Consider the following 16,335-nt stretch of genomic DNA (forward strand, 5'->3'; position numbering starts at 1 on the left):
AATTTGTGCATACTTAGTTCCTTATGAGAGATGATACTTGACTGTAACAGTGACAAAAATCAATCAAAATCTGGGGAATTTTGTTTTTAGCATATTATTTCAATGATGCTATTTCTTCCACAGGAAAATGCTTCCTGGGAAGACAACAAGCTACATTCTAACTCATTGAAAACCTCAGGTAAATAAATCTTGATCCTTTTGGATTTCTAATATTCCAAAAAAAAAGCATTAAGTTTTACATTTTGAGTTTTGTTTTTAATTGATTTTCTTTACACTTGCATCTTTTTTACATGCTGTTTTCTATGGTGTCATTTATTTTGGGAAGACAATTTTTTTATATTTCTGTTTTGTGTTGGTTATATCTTTTAGGATTTCAGAAATGTCTGTGAAAATTTCAAAATCCTTTTTAATTACATGGCACTTTCTCATCTTTGTACTGGCATTTGAAACATATTTTTTTCATGTGATTTGAGCTAAAACTATTGTAAATTAACATTTACAGCACTTTCAAGCTGACTTTAGAATGTCAAAACCACTACCCCAGAGATGAAAATGCTATTTCACTGTGTACGTTAGTGTAAAAGAATACCTACAACTTTAGATTTTATAGTTTAATGTATTTTTGAAATGTTTACTTACCTTGGTAGTGCAATTTATGTCTCTGGTGACTCTTCCTATGAATTCAGTAGACGGATTGAGAAAGCATGGGGCGGTCATGAGGTCGCTGGAAAGGGGTGGGGTGTGTTGTGCTCCCAATATCTATGCAAAAGGATCAAATCTTTAGAGTCCTGGTGCCTCCTGTCTTGCTATATGGTTGCAAAAAATGAATGCTATCTAGTGACGTGAGACGAAGACTGGACTCCTTCAGTATTGTCTCTTCGGAGTGGCCTTGGGTACTGCTGGTTTGACTTTGTGTCAAAGAGCGGTTGCTCATGGAGTCCCGAATGACGCACATTACCTGCATTGCGAGGGAGTGTCAGTTACAGCACTACGGCCGTGTGCTGCAATTCTCTGAGGGTTATCCGGCTCGCAGGATCCTCATTGTTGAGGACCCAAGTGGCTAGAACAGGCCAAGGGGATGCCAGTGTAACACCTGGCTGCAGTAGATAGATGGTCATTTCCAGAGGGTGGGATTGGACCGCGTGTCTGTCTGGGGGATTGCCAACAAGGATCCAGGGCTGTGGAGTCGGAGTCGGAGACAATTTTGGGTACCTGGACTCCTACTAAATTTAAATGGGAATTAAAAAAGTAAGTTGAAATGTCCCAATTCACAAACAGTCATAATGAACTACTTCTCTGCTGTAAGAATAAAGCCCAATGCATGCAGTGCATAATGTTACCACAGAACGAACATGTCAAGTAACCATGAAGCATGCTTTTCATTGACTGCATGCGTCACTATATGGGATTAATGCACAGGTAAGGTGCGGCACCGCTTTCCATTGTGTCATGTTCCACTGTTACAGGGAACTGTGAACCTAGCCTAAAGCCCCCCATACATTTACAGATACACTGCCGATTTTTCGGCCGTTCAACGAGTCATCATGCGTCAAACGCCTGAAAAATCATCTGGTGTGTTCTCAGCTCCATCGGCTCCACTTCACTATGCGCTAGTGAAGGGGGCTGAAGGAGCCGAGAACACAGATCTCCCTACCTGTCTCCAGCAGAGGCTCGTTCTGCTGATCAGCTGGCCGGTGAGTGACACTGGCCAGTAGTTCTGTGGTGAAATGACATGTATGTTGCCTTCCTTTCCTTCAATGGATGTAGAAAATACATTAGCACAGTATATGCATACAGAGGAGTCGGAAGATTTAGAAACTGAGGAGTCGCATTCGGAGCATTTATCTACCGACTCCACAGCCCTGCAAGGATCCCAAGCTGTTTCGTCATGTGGTGTGTGCGGCAATGCACTGTACCAATTCATGCTCCCCAACCTAACCTGATCTAACCTGTATTTTCCTGCATTCTACTTTCTCCTACCCTTACCAAGTCCTAATATGTAGATGTAGCATAAATTACAAAGCAAATTATTTTACAGTCTTCCATGCATTCATCAAGTCATAGCGCTAATGTTAAGCAACCAAAACCTGCTATTTTGTTCTTAGAATTCGATGTGTAACATGGTAATTAAATATTTAAGTGTAAGGACAATTCAGGAGCAGGTTTAAAAACTTTTTATAGAACTTTTTAATGCAAGACAAGTTCATGCTGAACTGTAGAATTAGTAAGAAATTAAAGAGAACTCCTCCATGGCTACATAAGGGCTGAAAATGAAGGGGCAAAAGTTGTGTAATGCATAAACAACCAATGTTTATGTGTGAAGAAGTTGGTAGTCTTTCAGCAGTTGCTGAGACTATTAAGGAGGTACTCGCTGGTTTGGAAATTGTAGAAGGATGTGCTGCTTGGATTAAAAAGTCAAAGAAACAAATCATGAGGACTAGATAACAGATCACAGATGCCTGAGTGCTTACGGAGATTGAGTATATATACAAACACAATTAATGAACTTTGGGCAAATTTCTAGATAGATATTTTATTTGTCCTTAGGGGGAAATTAAATAAGATCAACAGGGAGAGGGATAAAACAAAAAAAAAAACTTTGGAAATTAGCATGTCAGTCCATTATATAAAAAAGGTGATCGGGCTCATCCTAGTAACTATAGTCTAGTGCAGCTGTTTAAAATTTAAATAAGCAATTAAGGGTGGGGAACCTTAACAAGCGAGACCACTAAAATGAAGCATCAAAATGTCACAGTAAGTGCTCCTTCATTAGCAATAATTGACTTCTCATTAAGAAACTGGGTTGGAACAAATGCCTGCAGCCACTGCAGCTCTCCAGGACCGACATTGCCCACCCCTGGTCTAGTGAGCTCAACATGCATCAGAGGTAAATTTAGTGTAAGGAATTATTAAGGAAATGTTTGAGCACGATATGTCAAGAATAGTTTTATTAGTGAGAAGTCAATGTTAGTTTAAATAGGCAGGGTCATATTTCACTAATATGCTAGAATTCTATGCAGAAACTTCAAAACCTATATTAATTTATCTTAATTATCAGCTTTGGATAAGGCATTATGTGAGAAGCTTGTTATCAAACTAGAGTTCAGGTTGCAGTGTGTTGATAGGTTCAAAATTGTCTTACGCAGTCCGCTGCTCTTTTTAATATGCTATGTAGATATTTTTAAAAATACAGATTACAGATTAGTCTGGACAAAATTCAGTGTTGAGGAAATATTTTGTAAGATGAAGTTAAGGTCAGGTAATACAATTAATTTAAATTTAGAATATGAAAGTCACCTTTTGAAAAAGACTAGGAGGCATAATGAACTCTATACATACCCAGTGTACAGAAAATAATTCAGAACATGGACTATAGGGTATCTAAAGTAGGGGTGGCCACTGAAGGACTGAGGACTCTGTGTCATTAGACTGCAGCATTATATGATAGTATTATAAACATGATTCAGAGTTGATTTAAAACTGCTACAGAGGCAAATGATGTAATTGCCTCATCCTAAAATTAACTTGAATAAATGTCTACCAACAACAAACAGTAAACTTTAGTAATCCCATCCTCTGTTGTTCTTTTCCTGTCATATTCTGAACAACTGAATGCACTTAAAAAATGTGCTTCTATTTCATTATGGTTTAGATCTGTTACACTTAGTAACGATATGCAGGTGTACAAAAGTGTCTTCAGAAATAATTTATCTTGTACCTGAGCTCTATGATCAGCATCAGTTTGAATAATTCTATTTTGCCTGGTCATGATAAAATTAACTTTCCCAGACACCTGCCATCCCTTCCCACCTCAAGGCTTTACTCTTTCCAGTAACAGCAAACATTTCCTTTTAAACCAAGCACTCGTCATCTGACCCAGCAACTTCATTACGCTCATCTATATACACATTATTGTTTGTCATTGAAGCAGTTGAGATTCACACACATGTGCTTGGCATTGCTGTCTTCCAACTCCATTACACACATCTAGGCAACCACACCAGCAGACAAAATAATATCACTTCTTAGCAGAGAATTGCCACACATCACTGCACAACTCTCCAATCCTGTTAAAAAGGCAACAAATTGCATCTGCCTTTCCACCTAGGTTAGTAAAGTGTTTGTTTACTTGTCAGTATGAGAAAACCTCCCTATATGATATATTGTGTGACTTGTGTTGATGTCTAGTAATACACTACCCTTTTTGAGGTTCCCTTATTTTTTTGGCCATATAGGCCTGAAAAACCCTACATTTAGGTCATTTTGGACCATATTTTGTGCAGGAAATTGCACCCTTATGACATTAAACCAATAGGTATTTTCATCAAAAATGGTCATATACTTGAAGTTGTGAATGCCACATTACCCGACCCCTGGGGTTCATTCCCTAATGAGATGCAATGGGTCAAAATTACTCCTTTTCACAAAACTTTATTAAAAAAAAAAAAAAGGGGGATTGGTAATATAGACTAATATGATCTTTTTTTTTTTGATCCTTTATTAGGGATCTTGCCCTTTGTGGACCTCTATCAGAGGGTGAGAAATGATTCATTTCTGATATGATCGAGACTATTTAGACATTTAAATTTAAGCACAAACTCTAATGTTCCACATATCTGATTCAACTATTCTTGTTTATTACGTACTTCTACCTCATGAAGTAAATTGTTACATTTCATATGAGCACCCTGAAATAGAGTGGCTTACGCAAATTAAGACTTTTTCTTGATGTAAGCATTATTTCCGGACAACATTGTAATAATTGTCATTTTGTTTGTGGTACTTTATTTTCCTAATTTATGGCATCTCTATTTATAGTTGCTTAGTTTGTTTTACGTTAGATGAATATATGAGCGTTCATCACAAAGGGCGTTAAATATAGTGCAATAACTGCACACAAGTTTGAACTGACCCATTCAAAAATTGATGAGCTTTAAGAAGAAAAAATTGTAACATTATTAAGTGTTATCACATAATTCAGCATACAAAATATAACCATGCAAAATACAAATGTTAACATTAATAAAACAAAAGTTGTCAAAGCCCTCCTACTACCTTACTCTGCTGTCCATGATTAATAATATAGCATGTATTTTGTGCATTACAAGTGTGTGTACATAAAATTCAAGTGCTGAAACAGACACATTATCTGTTTAGGACATGTAAGCTATTCAATACTTAAAGGCATGTGATCATTTAAATATAGCTATAGCAAGTTGAAGCCTGTGTGGAATAAGTACCCTCTAAGCACTTTTTCCCTAACAAGCTCTTCATTTTTTTTTGTTGTAGAGATCTGTCGCAGTGTCGACTCCCATCTTAATCTTCTTTTTCCATCTCCATAGTTCTATTGGTATATGCTGCATTGTGTCAGAGATAACTGATTATCTACTATCCACCATGCACCATCACTTTTGCGACAAGTAACTGAGGTGACTTCTGATGTGGTAAACTGCTGTGTTGCAGTCTTGTGCTTAAAATCATTGTTTTTTCACACCATCAAGCAAAATTCTCTAATGCTGAATGACAAATCCAAAATCAAATTTTAGAAATTTTTGCAAACTTGTTAAAAACTGAAATATCACATTTACACGTGTTCAGACCATTTTCTCAGTACATAGTTGAAGCACCTTTGGCAATGATTCCAGCCAGGAGTCGTCTTGGGTGTGGCGCAACAAACTTCACACATCTGGGTTTGAGGATTTTCTGCCATTCTCTGCAGACCCTCTCAAGCTCCATCAGGTTGAATGGAAGCCATCGGTGGAAATCTATTTTCAGGCCTCTCTAGAGATGTTTGAGTAAGGGCTCTGATTGGGCAACTCAAGGAGATTGCCAGATTTATCCCTAAGTCACTGCAGTGTTGTCTTTGATTATTACTTTGGGTTATTGTTGAACCGTGAACTTTCCAGATTGCTCTGGAGCAGGTTTTCATTAAGAAAATCTCTGTTCTTTGCACCATTCAGCTTTCACTCAACAATGCCTAGTCTCCCTGCTTCTGAAAAACAGACCCACAGCATGATGCTGTCAGAACAATGTTTAACTATTTCATTGGTATTGCACAGAAGATGAGCAATGCCTGGTTTCCTCCAGACATCATGAAAATCTTGGTTTGATCACACTAGAAAATCTTGTTTCTCACTGTCTTGGAGCCCTTTTTGCAAACTTCAAGCAGGCTTCCATGTGTCTTTTACTCAGGAGAGGCTTCTGTTTGGCCACTCTGTTAGAAAACCCAGATTGGTGGTGTGTTGAAAGTTTTTCCCATCTCCACACTAAGTCTGTGAAGCTCAGCCAGATTGACTATAGGGTTCATGTTCACCTCTAGTATATTGGTCCTTCTCCCATGATTGCTCAGTTTAGCTGGGTGGTTAGTTCTAGGAATAGTCTTAGTTGTTCCTAATGTCTTCCATTTAAGAATCTTGAAGGGTTCTGTGCTCTTAGGAACTTTTAGTGCTGCAGGAATTTTTTGTAGCCTTCCCCAGATCTGTGCCTTAACACAATCCTGTCTCTAAGGTCTGTAGTCAAAGTTCTTTAAACTTGTAGCTGGCTTTTTTTCTCATATAAATATTGCCAACTGTGGTGCCTTTCCTAATCCTGTTCAATCAATTGAATTGACCACAGATGGACTCCAAACAAGGTGTAGAAACATCTCGGTGATGAACGATAAAATGGGATGTACCTGAGCCAGATTTCAAATGTCATGGCAAAGGGTCTGAATTATTTTATCAATGTGATATTTCAGTTTTTTATTTTTAGTAAATTTTCAAAAAGTCTCCAACATAAGAAAATGTGTAAAAAGTGAAGAGGTTTGAATACTTTATTGTATCAACTTTATAACCCACTAGGGAAGCCTCTTTTGGAGTGCTGTGGGATCATGTCTTTTTACCCAGTATTTAGGTACATTGAATGATGGGATTATTTGTATACCTAACTGTGCTGCAAATTTTACTTAATCTTTATAGGATATAATTATTTGCATAAGTGACAGATGCTGAACTGTCTTGTTTTTCTTGGTTTTATTATGACCTTGGTCATTAGATAAGTTTAACTTGTTGCAATGTGTGAAGGAGGAGTATTTTCTCTACTCTATGAATAATTGCCAACTTTTTTGTATCTGAGAAATCTTTGAAAGACCTTGGTACTTGGATCTCATTGTACATGTGAATATGAAGAAAGAACTGACCTTTTGTGTTCGGCCTTGGATTAGTTCTTTTTTTTTTCCTTAGTACTGCATGCAATTTTGGTTTCTGTATCATATAAAAAAGAACACGGTTAGAGAAAATTCAAAGAGGAGCTGCCAGGCTGATTCTAGGATTGTGAGGTATAAGCTATGAGATTAAAAATGGAGTTAAATCCTCTTGTTTAAGGAAACAGATGACAAAAATGTTTAAATTGTATTCAATTATTACTGTTGGTTCTAGCTGTTACTTTTAAAATGTGTTCTTCATCAAAAAGATTGGGGCACAGATGAGAAATGGTTATGGGTGAATTTCACAGAAGCATTAGACTGTTTTTCTAAACACCGAGAACCATCAGCACATGTAGCAAGTTAACAAGTAATGTTGTAGAGGGTGGCACTAAGGGTAAAGATGGACCATATGGCCGTAAAAGTATATCACAATACTTCTGGACATTTCTGCAATAAGAAAAATATTTTGGGACATTTTAATGATGTAGAAAAAATACATTACGAAGTTGAATCAAAAACCATTTTAAATAAGAAAGGAAAATCCTTCAAAGACTTAAATATTCAACAAAAATAAAAAAAATAAAAATAACAATACAATAAACTTAAGTCTTCAGTGTAAATGTAAATAGCAAAACTAAGATGACCCTTTCATCTTTAGTGTAACACTATAAACAGCAGTTTAACAGAAACAAAATCTCTTCGTATCCTCAGGTAGGTAAGGTAGAACATACCCTTTAACTTTTTTGTGGTGAAAATGAAAGTATACATTAGTGCAAATAAATTTATCAATGTCTGATTCTGAAAATAAAGGTGTGTTTTCCTGAATCAAATGAGGCTGATATAACCATTTTAGATTCTTTGTCAAGAAAAACAGAATATCATCTGATGCTGGATTCAACCTTTGAAGAAATATACCGTATATTGGTTCAAACGCATCTGTTTAGTGCTATTTGAAAGTATGTGGACACTACAGCGGTGTCTGATATGCTGCTCACAAAATATTAAAATACATTTTAAAAGGTATTTATCTAAACCCAAATTCATAATAAAAACATTCAAAATAAAGGACACAAACATTAACAAAATTATATATATTCATTGTTGTTAAAAAATTGAGAGCCCAAGTCAGTAGCTTGTAGCAATAACCTGGAGTAAACATCTGTTATAGCCCCTAATCATTCTGGGGAATGTATCATGAGGGCTTAACCCACCCCACAGACCCACTTTTCCTGATAGTATTCCCACCAATATTGTTGACTCTGGGAATAAAGTAATTTTTTTTGTGCTTGGCAATGTTGGACCTTCTCCAAACATAGCTATTTTGATTGTGACCTAAAATTAAATAGTGGACTGATCTGCCCAGTGAATGTAGTTGCAGAAACTGTAATGTTTGTCCACATGCTTTGGCAAACTTAAGACTGGCAGTTTGGTTCTTTTTTGAGAGCAGATTGTTTTTTGTTACAAACCTTCCATGATTGATATTTCAATTTAGTGTTGTTATTCCTGATGGATGGGATGTACAGTTGCCTGAAATTCAGCAAGGACATTTTTAAATTCTCTGGATGATTAAGTGTGTTGGCTTTTACCTGATTCATTATTTTTCTCTTGGATCTTGGAGTTTTTTTTTTTTGGAAGTATGTCAATTTCAAGGCCAGGTTGTCATACTATATGTTCTTGATTTGTAAATTATTTGTCTTGCAGTGTCTGTGTAATGCTAAAATCTTTTTTTGTATGATTTTCTAGACTACCTAAGATAGATGTGCTGTCATTGTCCTCTTCCTAATGCTTTGTGAGATTACTTTTTCTCTTGGCTTTGTGTGTTTTACATTCACTTGTGTAGGTACCACCAAACTGACCAGGTTCTTTATTTCTATTCAGTTCTTTCCTGCCCAAACGTGTTTCTTAATGTATCTCCTGTGATTGACTTAATTGGGTTCCCATTGATTTATCTACCTTATTCTACTTCTCTACATGGCCATTTATTTTTGCATCTATACAAATTCCTTTTTTCTACTACACATATTATTCCCATTAAAGCAACATATGGAACTGGTAATTACACAACTGTTAAGTCAAATGATCAACACTGATTTTGATTAAAAAATAATTTTGTAGATCATCTAAGGGAATATATAATTGCACTGTTTGTTCACTTTGGTTAAAAGTATGCTTTTGTTTGGATGTATGGCATACAGCTCTATTTGGGATTGGCCGTATGTTGGTCACAAAGTGTGCGGTTCAATACATTGAAGCTCTATGGGTCTTGTGTGAGTCATCTGTATGCATACTTTAACTGCCTGTACAGAGTAGCATAAACCAATCTTTTAGACTTGGCAGTCGCACACTGGGTTCATGTTGTAAGGGAAGATGGTGAAGGCTGAATGAATAACAATCAGTCACATGGAGCAGTGCATATCAAAACATACCTTAAAATCCCCTCCAGGAGTCAGAAAACATATGAGACCCCATGAAATAACAATAACAAAAGAGTTATTATTCTTATTACTATTTACAAGGTGTCTATAATCTTCTTGATGGAAGAGAAAAGTGCAGACTATGAGCAAAGTTTTAAAACTTTTAAGGTCTATCAGATGTGTGAATTGCTACTTCAAAAAAAATGTGGGCTGCAGCATCAGTACAGTGAAGAAGACAGCCATAGGACTGCAGCTTTACCACTTCTGTCACTGCTTCTGTGCAGATGGTATCATTCTATGGCTACTAGTGTGGCTATAAGTAAGTGATAAAGAAAAGGCAGTTTCTAGAACATCATTGCCATATTGTTATTCTATGGGCCTTGACCCTCTCTAGTACAAATGGCCTCAGCTCAGTTGACCATAAATTGTTGCATGACTGTATATAGATTTGTTTTGGTTTATGTTTTATGTTCAGTAGGAGACTGCAAAGAGTTGGGACAACAGCTGGTTACCCACATTTAGCTAAAAGTTACAATTCTAGGTTTTTGAAATGGATATTCCAGTATAGTAGTGTAATAAGGGTGACTGTTGAATCAAATGATTACTGCTTCCTGTGTAGTCTGCATTTTATAATGGAAGAACCAGAAAGGAATGAGCAAAGGGTGGTGTGAAGATTTTTCTTTCAGTATGTTGCTGTTGGCAAAAAAAAATAGTAGTTGGTCACTGTTTTACCTCAAAATTCTTTCCCACAGGTTAGGAAAGTATTGCATTGGGCAATTTCTGTTGCACTGGCTGAAATATCAGGGGCATTTTATAAAAAGTATGGAAGTTTTCCAAAATGTACAAAATAACATTTTACATTATCAGAATAGAGAAGTTGACTATTTAGTTTAGTCTCATCTATAGCAGAAAAAAAATTGCACAGTTTTTTTTTTTCCTCTTTTAATAAAAAAAAAATGTAAAAACTTAAGTAATAAGCAATATATTCATGTAATCAAAAGAAAACACATTTATTGTAAATCAGTTGTAGTTAAGTATTTCAGCCCGAGGACGAATTTCCTAAAGTCAAATATAGTGGACCACAAATGGTCAACTGTGACTTATTAGCTTAATTCTTTTTTTAATAGTTACATTTTGTAAAATAAATGTATTTATCTGAACAATACTAAAATTCAATTACATTTTTGCTTGATTTGCATTGCAAAGCTGCTGATTTCAACCAGTAATCCACAATGACCCCTTGGCCATTGAGGTGGTATGACATCAGCCATCCCGACAGGACTGATTTAGCAGAAGTGGCAAACAACCACATTAATTAAAGGGTTATAATAGCCAGGGAATTTTCAAAATTAATTTTAAAACAAGGCCTGCATGATGACTGGTAAAAGTTGCACTGGAGAGGGACCAAGTTTCAAGAAATGTTGAGCAATAGGAATAGGGGGCAATGACAACAAGTGAATAGGAGTCATGCAAGAATAACAACACTGGAAGAAATAATGTTGTAGTAAAGTATACAGCAGTTACTTCAGCAGAAATAATTGGCTTTGAACTAAAACAAACTGAATTGGAACAAACCTTCACCCACCGCAGCTCTCTAGTACTGAATTTGAGGGTTCCTGCTGTGTAATATGGTTCAGCATGTGGCTGTTCACTGCTGTGTTACTAGTAGTATATGAGTTGACATGTATGTATTATACCAGTAAAACAGAACTGTACAGCTTACTAAAAGAATTATGATAAAGTGGAGTGGTATCTGGAGTAAACACAGGCGCATATGCTTAAAGAGCAATGAAGGGGCATGCATACTGTTTTTCTTTTATTTATTATACAAAAAATCAAACTATTTCTTATTCATTGATCCTGTTGGCTTGATATCCTTGTCCGTATGCTCATGATGAAAGTAATGAAGAATTACAGTTATGGACTGTCCTCAAGAAAGTCAGATGTTGTGCTTAGTGGTGGTGCTATGATGAGAGGCTTTTGGCAAGGTTTGCAATATATTCAACTTATTTTGGTACCATGCATTTTTAAATGTGTGTGTGCGTATGTATGCATTTATGTATACGTGTGTGTATGTGTTTGTTTGTATGTTTTGTGTATATATACTATACCTACTATATTATCCAGTCTAAAATTTATTTGTTTTTTTGTGATTATTCCAGCACATAAAGCTCCTTCATCATTCCAAAGCCCCACCAACACATTGGTTTGTAAAGACAAGTATTCTAAGAAGACTTTACCATGCCGTTCTCTTTCAGAACCTAAAGGTGGCAGTTCAGCCATTTCTTCATCTGTTAAAAGGAAAAGGGAATTTGAAAATGACCGTACAGAATTTAAAAAAACTTGCCCTGTCAAAGGTGGCATTAAATTAGAGGAACCTGATGCACAGTGGAAAAATGGAGGCTGTAAAAATATTAAATATCGGCTTTCAAGCTGTAAAGAAGATGCTGCTGTTGCCAATTCTGTGTCTGCACTCTCTGGAACAAGTCCACGTTTACATCTTAAGTCTTCTGTGGACCAAGTGAACAAGAATACTTTGTGTCGTACTACTAAGCATACAGCTCGAAGACTATTTCATGAAACAAAAATCCAGAAAACGGATCCTAGTGATTATGTAAAATCAAATAGTAAAACCAAATACTTGGCTGCAGCACCTAGAAAAGTTTCTTCTAATTCTTCTTTAGAAGAAAATTATTCTAAAAATAACTGTGTAAATACTGAAGATAGTCTTCTTGCATTTGATTTCAGTTCTCAGCTTTCCCTTTCTGCCCGTGAGCCTGATCAAGAAATATCCAATGATAATCTAAAAAACAGGGAACTTCCTCCATCCTTAGTTACATCGGAGGGGACAGATATGCTTGGTAGTGACACTGTTTCACCAAAGAAGCCCACAAAAGGATATATTGGTTCACCTGTTACTTCATCTAAGGTGATTGAAAATAGAATTGGTGTTCTTACAAAATGTGCACTGAATACATCTACAGATTCTTTGACTGAGTTTTCTGGCAATCTAAGTACTGAAAGCGCCAGTGAAGATGATGAGCCTTTTTTATCAATGAATGCATTTATGCCTTTAAATTCGGAACCTCCTAGTACACCTGATTCAAATGCCTATTCAGTGCCTAATACACCTTTATCATCAGGAAATGTAAGTAGGCAAAAACACTTTGAACACTTTGCTTAGTAGTTGGGGAACTGTTGCAGGTTTATTAGATCATCTAATGTAAAACATTTTATGAATTTAGTCTGTGGATGTAAATTGAATAAATTTTTTTACAGTAAAAAAATTGGCATATTAAGGACAGTAAGTAGAACTGCACGTGTACAAAGTCTAGAATTTCTGCTTTTTTGTGTTTTTATTTTGTCATTTGTCAGAATAGTACATCTGACAACATTGTTTTCATTTACTTCTCTGCCATGTTCATCATGAGATGATAAACAGCTAAAGACCAGATTCCTCCATGCCCAATTCAGCCCAGCCTTTTTCATTAATTCCATGGACTGTAATTTATGGCTGTATTAAAATTATTCCGGCCAGTATAAGAAGCATAGTATGTTAACATTGTATCAAGGTGTACTGTGTCTTTATAGTATTTTCAGTTTCAAAACCCACACCCCAATGGTGTAGGTTGTGTTAATCAACTTATCCAAAATTGAAATATATAAAAATTATTTCTGGTTTGTGAATTGTTTGACACTGAGCATACTGTAAGAGAAGTTAATTTTCTTGCTTAGTTTACAGCTCTCACCACCAAAACAAATTATAAGAACAGCCTTGCACGTATGCTAAAGGAAAAAGAGGAGAACCAAAGGTTGTATTACTAAATTTCTTACTTCACTTTCTTTTATGGGCAGTAATGTGCAAAACAATTTACTGTAACAGCTGTCATATTAAACTTTTTTCTTTGTTTTCCAAAATTTTTAAGAGTTTTATTCATTTTTTAAACATGTGTTATTAATGATAATTAATACAACATAGGGTTAGCCTAAAGTTTTCCTTGTAAGGCCAAGTCCCGAGTATAAACTCTTAAGTCACTTTTTCTTTGTTGCTTGGAATTTTATAACCAACAATTTTCATTGTAAGCTATTTTTTGCTTTACTTATATTGTACCAGTTGTACTGTATTAGTTATTAAACAACCCATTCTAATTTATAGGGCAAATGAAATCCAGGTGAAATTACAGAATGACATTGAGGAAGGAAGACGTGTTTTACGGCAGATGGAATGTGAGGATGAAGAGAGCACTGCTGAAGAGAATTGTATATCTGAGGAACATAGGTATTCTGATTGTGGAATTTATTTTATTTTTTTTTCAACAGTACAATAATTATTTATTGCAGTTAAAAGCAGTCTGAATGAGACACCAGAGATTGTTGTTCTGTAGTCAACAACAGACATATTTATTTCTATACTTTATTTATTCCTTTATTTAAATTAAACACTAGTTAGATTTTTTAAACAATGTTCTATATCTATGACCCTACCTTCTGTCAAAATACTATAGGTGGTCTTGTAATCATAAAAAATGCAAGTGGTGTTTTTGTGCTGTGTGGTGCTAAATGCATGTAGGTTTTCTGTGCACAATGGCTAGAAGTAGAACTTTTTTTTATTACTTTGTTGACATTTTATAATCCTATTTAATTTATACACTATCCAAAAGTTGATATTGTGTAATAGCGTTTTTAACCAAAAGAGGAATAATTAAAATACTTAACTGGTTTTAAAGTAAAAGTAAAGTGCTGCACTTTTTAGTACAAGTAATACTCTTTTACTGTAAGTTATGTAAGAGATACAAGAAATGCTTCCTTAGTTCCTATCAGATTAGTTTGCGTTCTCAAACAATTAAGACTCTGCTACCACGTGAAATTAAATGGACTTCAAATGGTCCTCTCAAAATTCAAACGGGAGAATAATGTCAACAAACTCTTGCTGTTGAAAGGGGAATGGATCAAAGGCAAAAGGCTCTTTCTGTACTTTGAAATGATGTGTTAAAATAGGATGGAAAAATCCTACAACACCAGGTATTGCATTATAACCATAGTTATAACTGAGTCTTTTAAGGAAGTGCTTTCTAGAAAGCAGTGATTCATAAATAGTCTTTGTCTTATTTTACTATATTTCTGAGACTAAATGTGGATAAGGGAAAGCAATGTGGTTAATTTTGTTTTATTAAATGTATGTTAACCTCTTAATATGAAGCTGTCTGGAGTAAAACTCCTTATGTTTAGTCAGATAACCTGATTTATTTTAAAATGTATTGATAGCATTCCATTAATATAAATATTCTGGGGTAATTGTTTGTTGAACCTGTTTAAAATTTTGCTTTTAGCTATTGCAGTAATCTGATTTTATTATATGAAAATGTAAAGATTAAATAACTTCAAAGTTCTGCTGTATATTCAGACCCATAATATAGTCCAGATTTTGATTCATACAGTATATTATAACTGAATTTTTATGGCTAATGAATCAATATATTGTTACTTAATTTTAAGTAATTAAATAAGGTAAACTATTTTCAGAAGTGATAATTAAAATAAGTACTTTTTTTTCCCAGAATGTTTTTGCAGCGTTTTTCTGTTACACCTGAAGGCATTCCAGATCTACATCCAGGAACTGAAATTTTTGATTCATCCAAATTTGGCAAGTTATTTAGACAGCAAACTCTGGACCTGAGGAACTGCACTACACAACCTAAAAATGCTTGTGAGAGAATACTTTGGAGGTAAGTTAATGCCAGTTTGAAAGTCTCTGCCAGGTTTCATCCAAATTTGATAACTCATGTTCACTCTAAAAGCATTATATTGTTGTATGTTTCTTTTGATATATACACTAGGTTGCTTCTTCTTTAAAAACCTGTATCAGTGATATAACCCATTGGAATATTGTGTATTAGAATTAGATTCTTGTTACATACCAATAACAGCCAACTTTACCCTTATTAAAGTGGTTTTGGTCATATTTTTAGAACATGCTTCAGTATTTATTCATGTTTCATGTTATTTTTTTAGTGTTTTGTATTCCATAACACTTTAATATTGTCTTAGTACTGGAATAAAGCAAATGGCTAGTTATCATCATGGGAAAATAATTAGCTATAGAAAACCAAAACAGCTTGAATTTATGACTCAGTAAATCTCTTTTTATACCTTTATTTTCTACATATAAAACATTTTTTCAATTGTAAAATTGAGGCATAAAATTAAAGTACAATCTTTTTTAGTACTTGTGGCCCTTTATTTATTTGTTTGTTTGTTTGTTTGTTTTTTTGTTTGTTTATTTTCAGGTCGGATATTCAAAATCAGATTTTTTTAACATGTCATGGATTACTTAAAAAAACTGGTCAATCTGAGCCTTACCAGCCAGCAATTTACAGGTGGATGTTTCAGGTAATAATGACCCCAGTATTAAAGGATAAGGCATCGGAATTTATTTTAGATAAGCAATATATTATTTAGTGGCGTGTATTTTATATTTTCCGTCACAACACACATAAACCTCTTGCATAATTTGTAGCTAGTGTACAATTTGACTTTTTCCTTAGGGACTCTACTTTTGTCTTTGTGTATAAACATACAGTGTTAGGGTGATTTGGTTCATGATTTTTACAACCATGCACTTTCCCTGGTGTTCATTGAGACTGCTATCTCTGAAAATGACAAAGTAAAAGGGAAAAAATAGAAAAGTGGTTGGATCATGTAACATACTGAAAATTCAGAAGATGTAATGTAAAGTTA

General features: G+C 35.0%; 1 protein-coding gene across 1 annotated transcript in view; it reads left to right on the plus strand.

Moving 5' to 3' along the window:
- slf2 (SMC5-SMC6 complex localization factor 2) overlaps window positions 1-16,335 on the plus strand; it is a 62,842-nt gene that overhangs the window by 15,406 nt on the left and 31,101 nt on the right. Inside the window, exons 4-9 of the mRNA XM_039775405.1 lie at window positions 124-178; window positions 11,760-12,745; window positions 13,333-13,409; window positions 13,754-13,876; window positions 15,156-15,323; window positions 15,885-15,987. Of these exons, the coding sequence (XP_039631339.1) occupies window positions 124-178; window positions 11,760-12,745; window positions 13,333-13,409; window positions 13,754-13,876; window positions 15,156-15,323; window positions 15,885-15,987 (1,512 nt within the window). The remainder of the gene's footprint in view (window positions 1-123; window positions 179-11,759; window positions 12,746-13,332; window positions 13,410-13,753; window positions 13,877-15,155; window positions 15,324-15,884; window positions 15,988-16,335) is intronic.

The sequence above is a fragment of the Polypterus senegalus genome, chromosome 1 (genome assembly GCF_016835505.1).
Source record: "Polypterus senegalus isolate Bchr_013 chromosome 1, ASM1683550v1, whole genome shotgun sequence".
Taxonomy (NCBI): Eukaryota; Metazoa; Chordata; class Cladistia; order Polypteriformes; family Polypteridae; genus Polypterus; species Polypterus senegalus.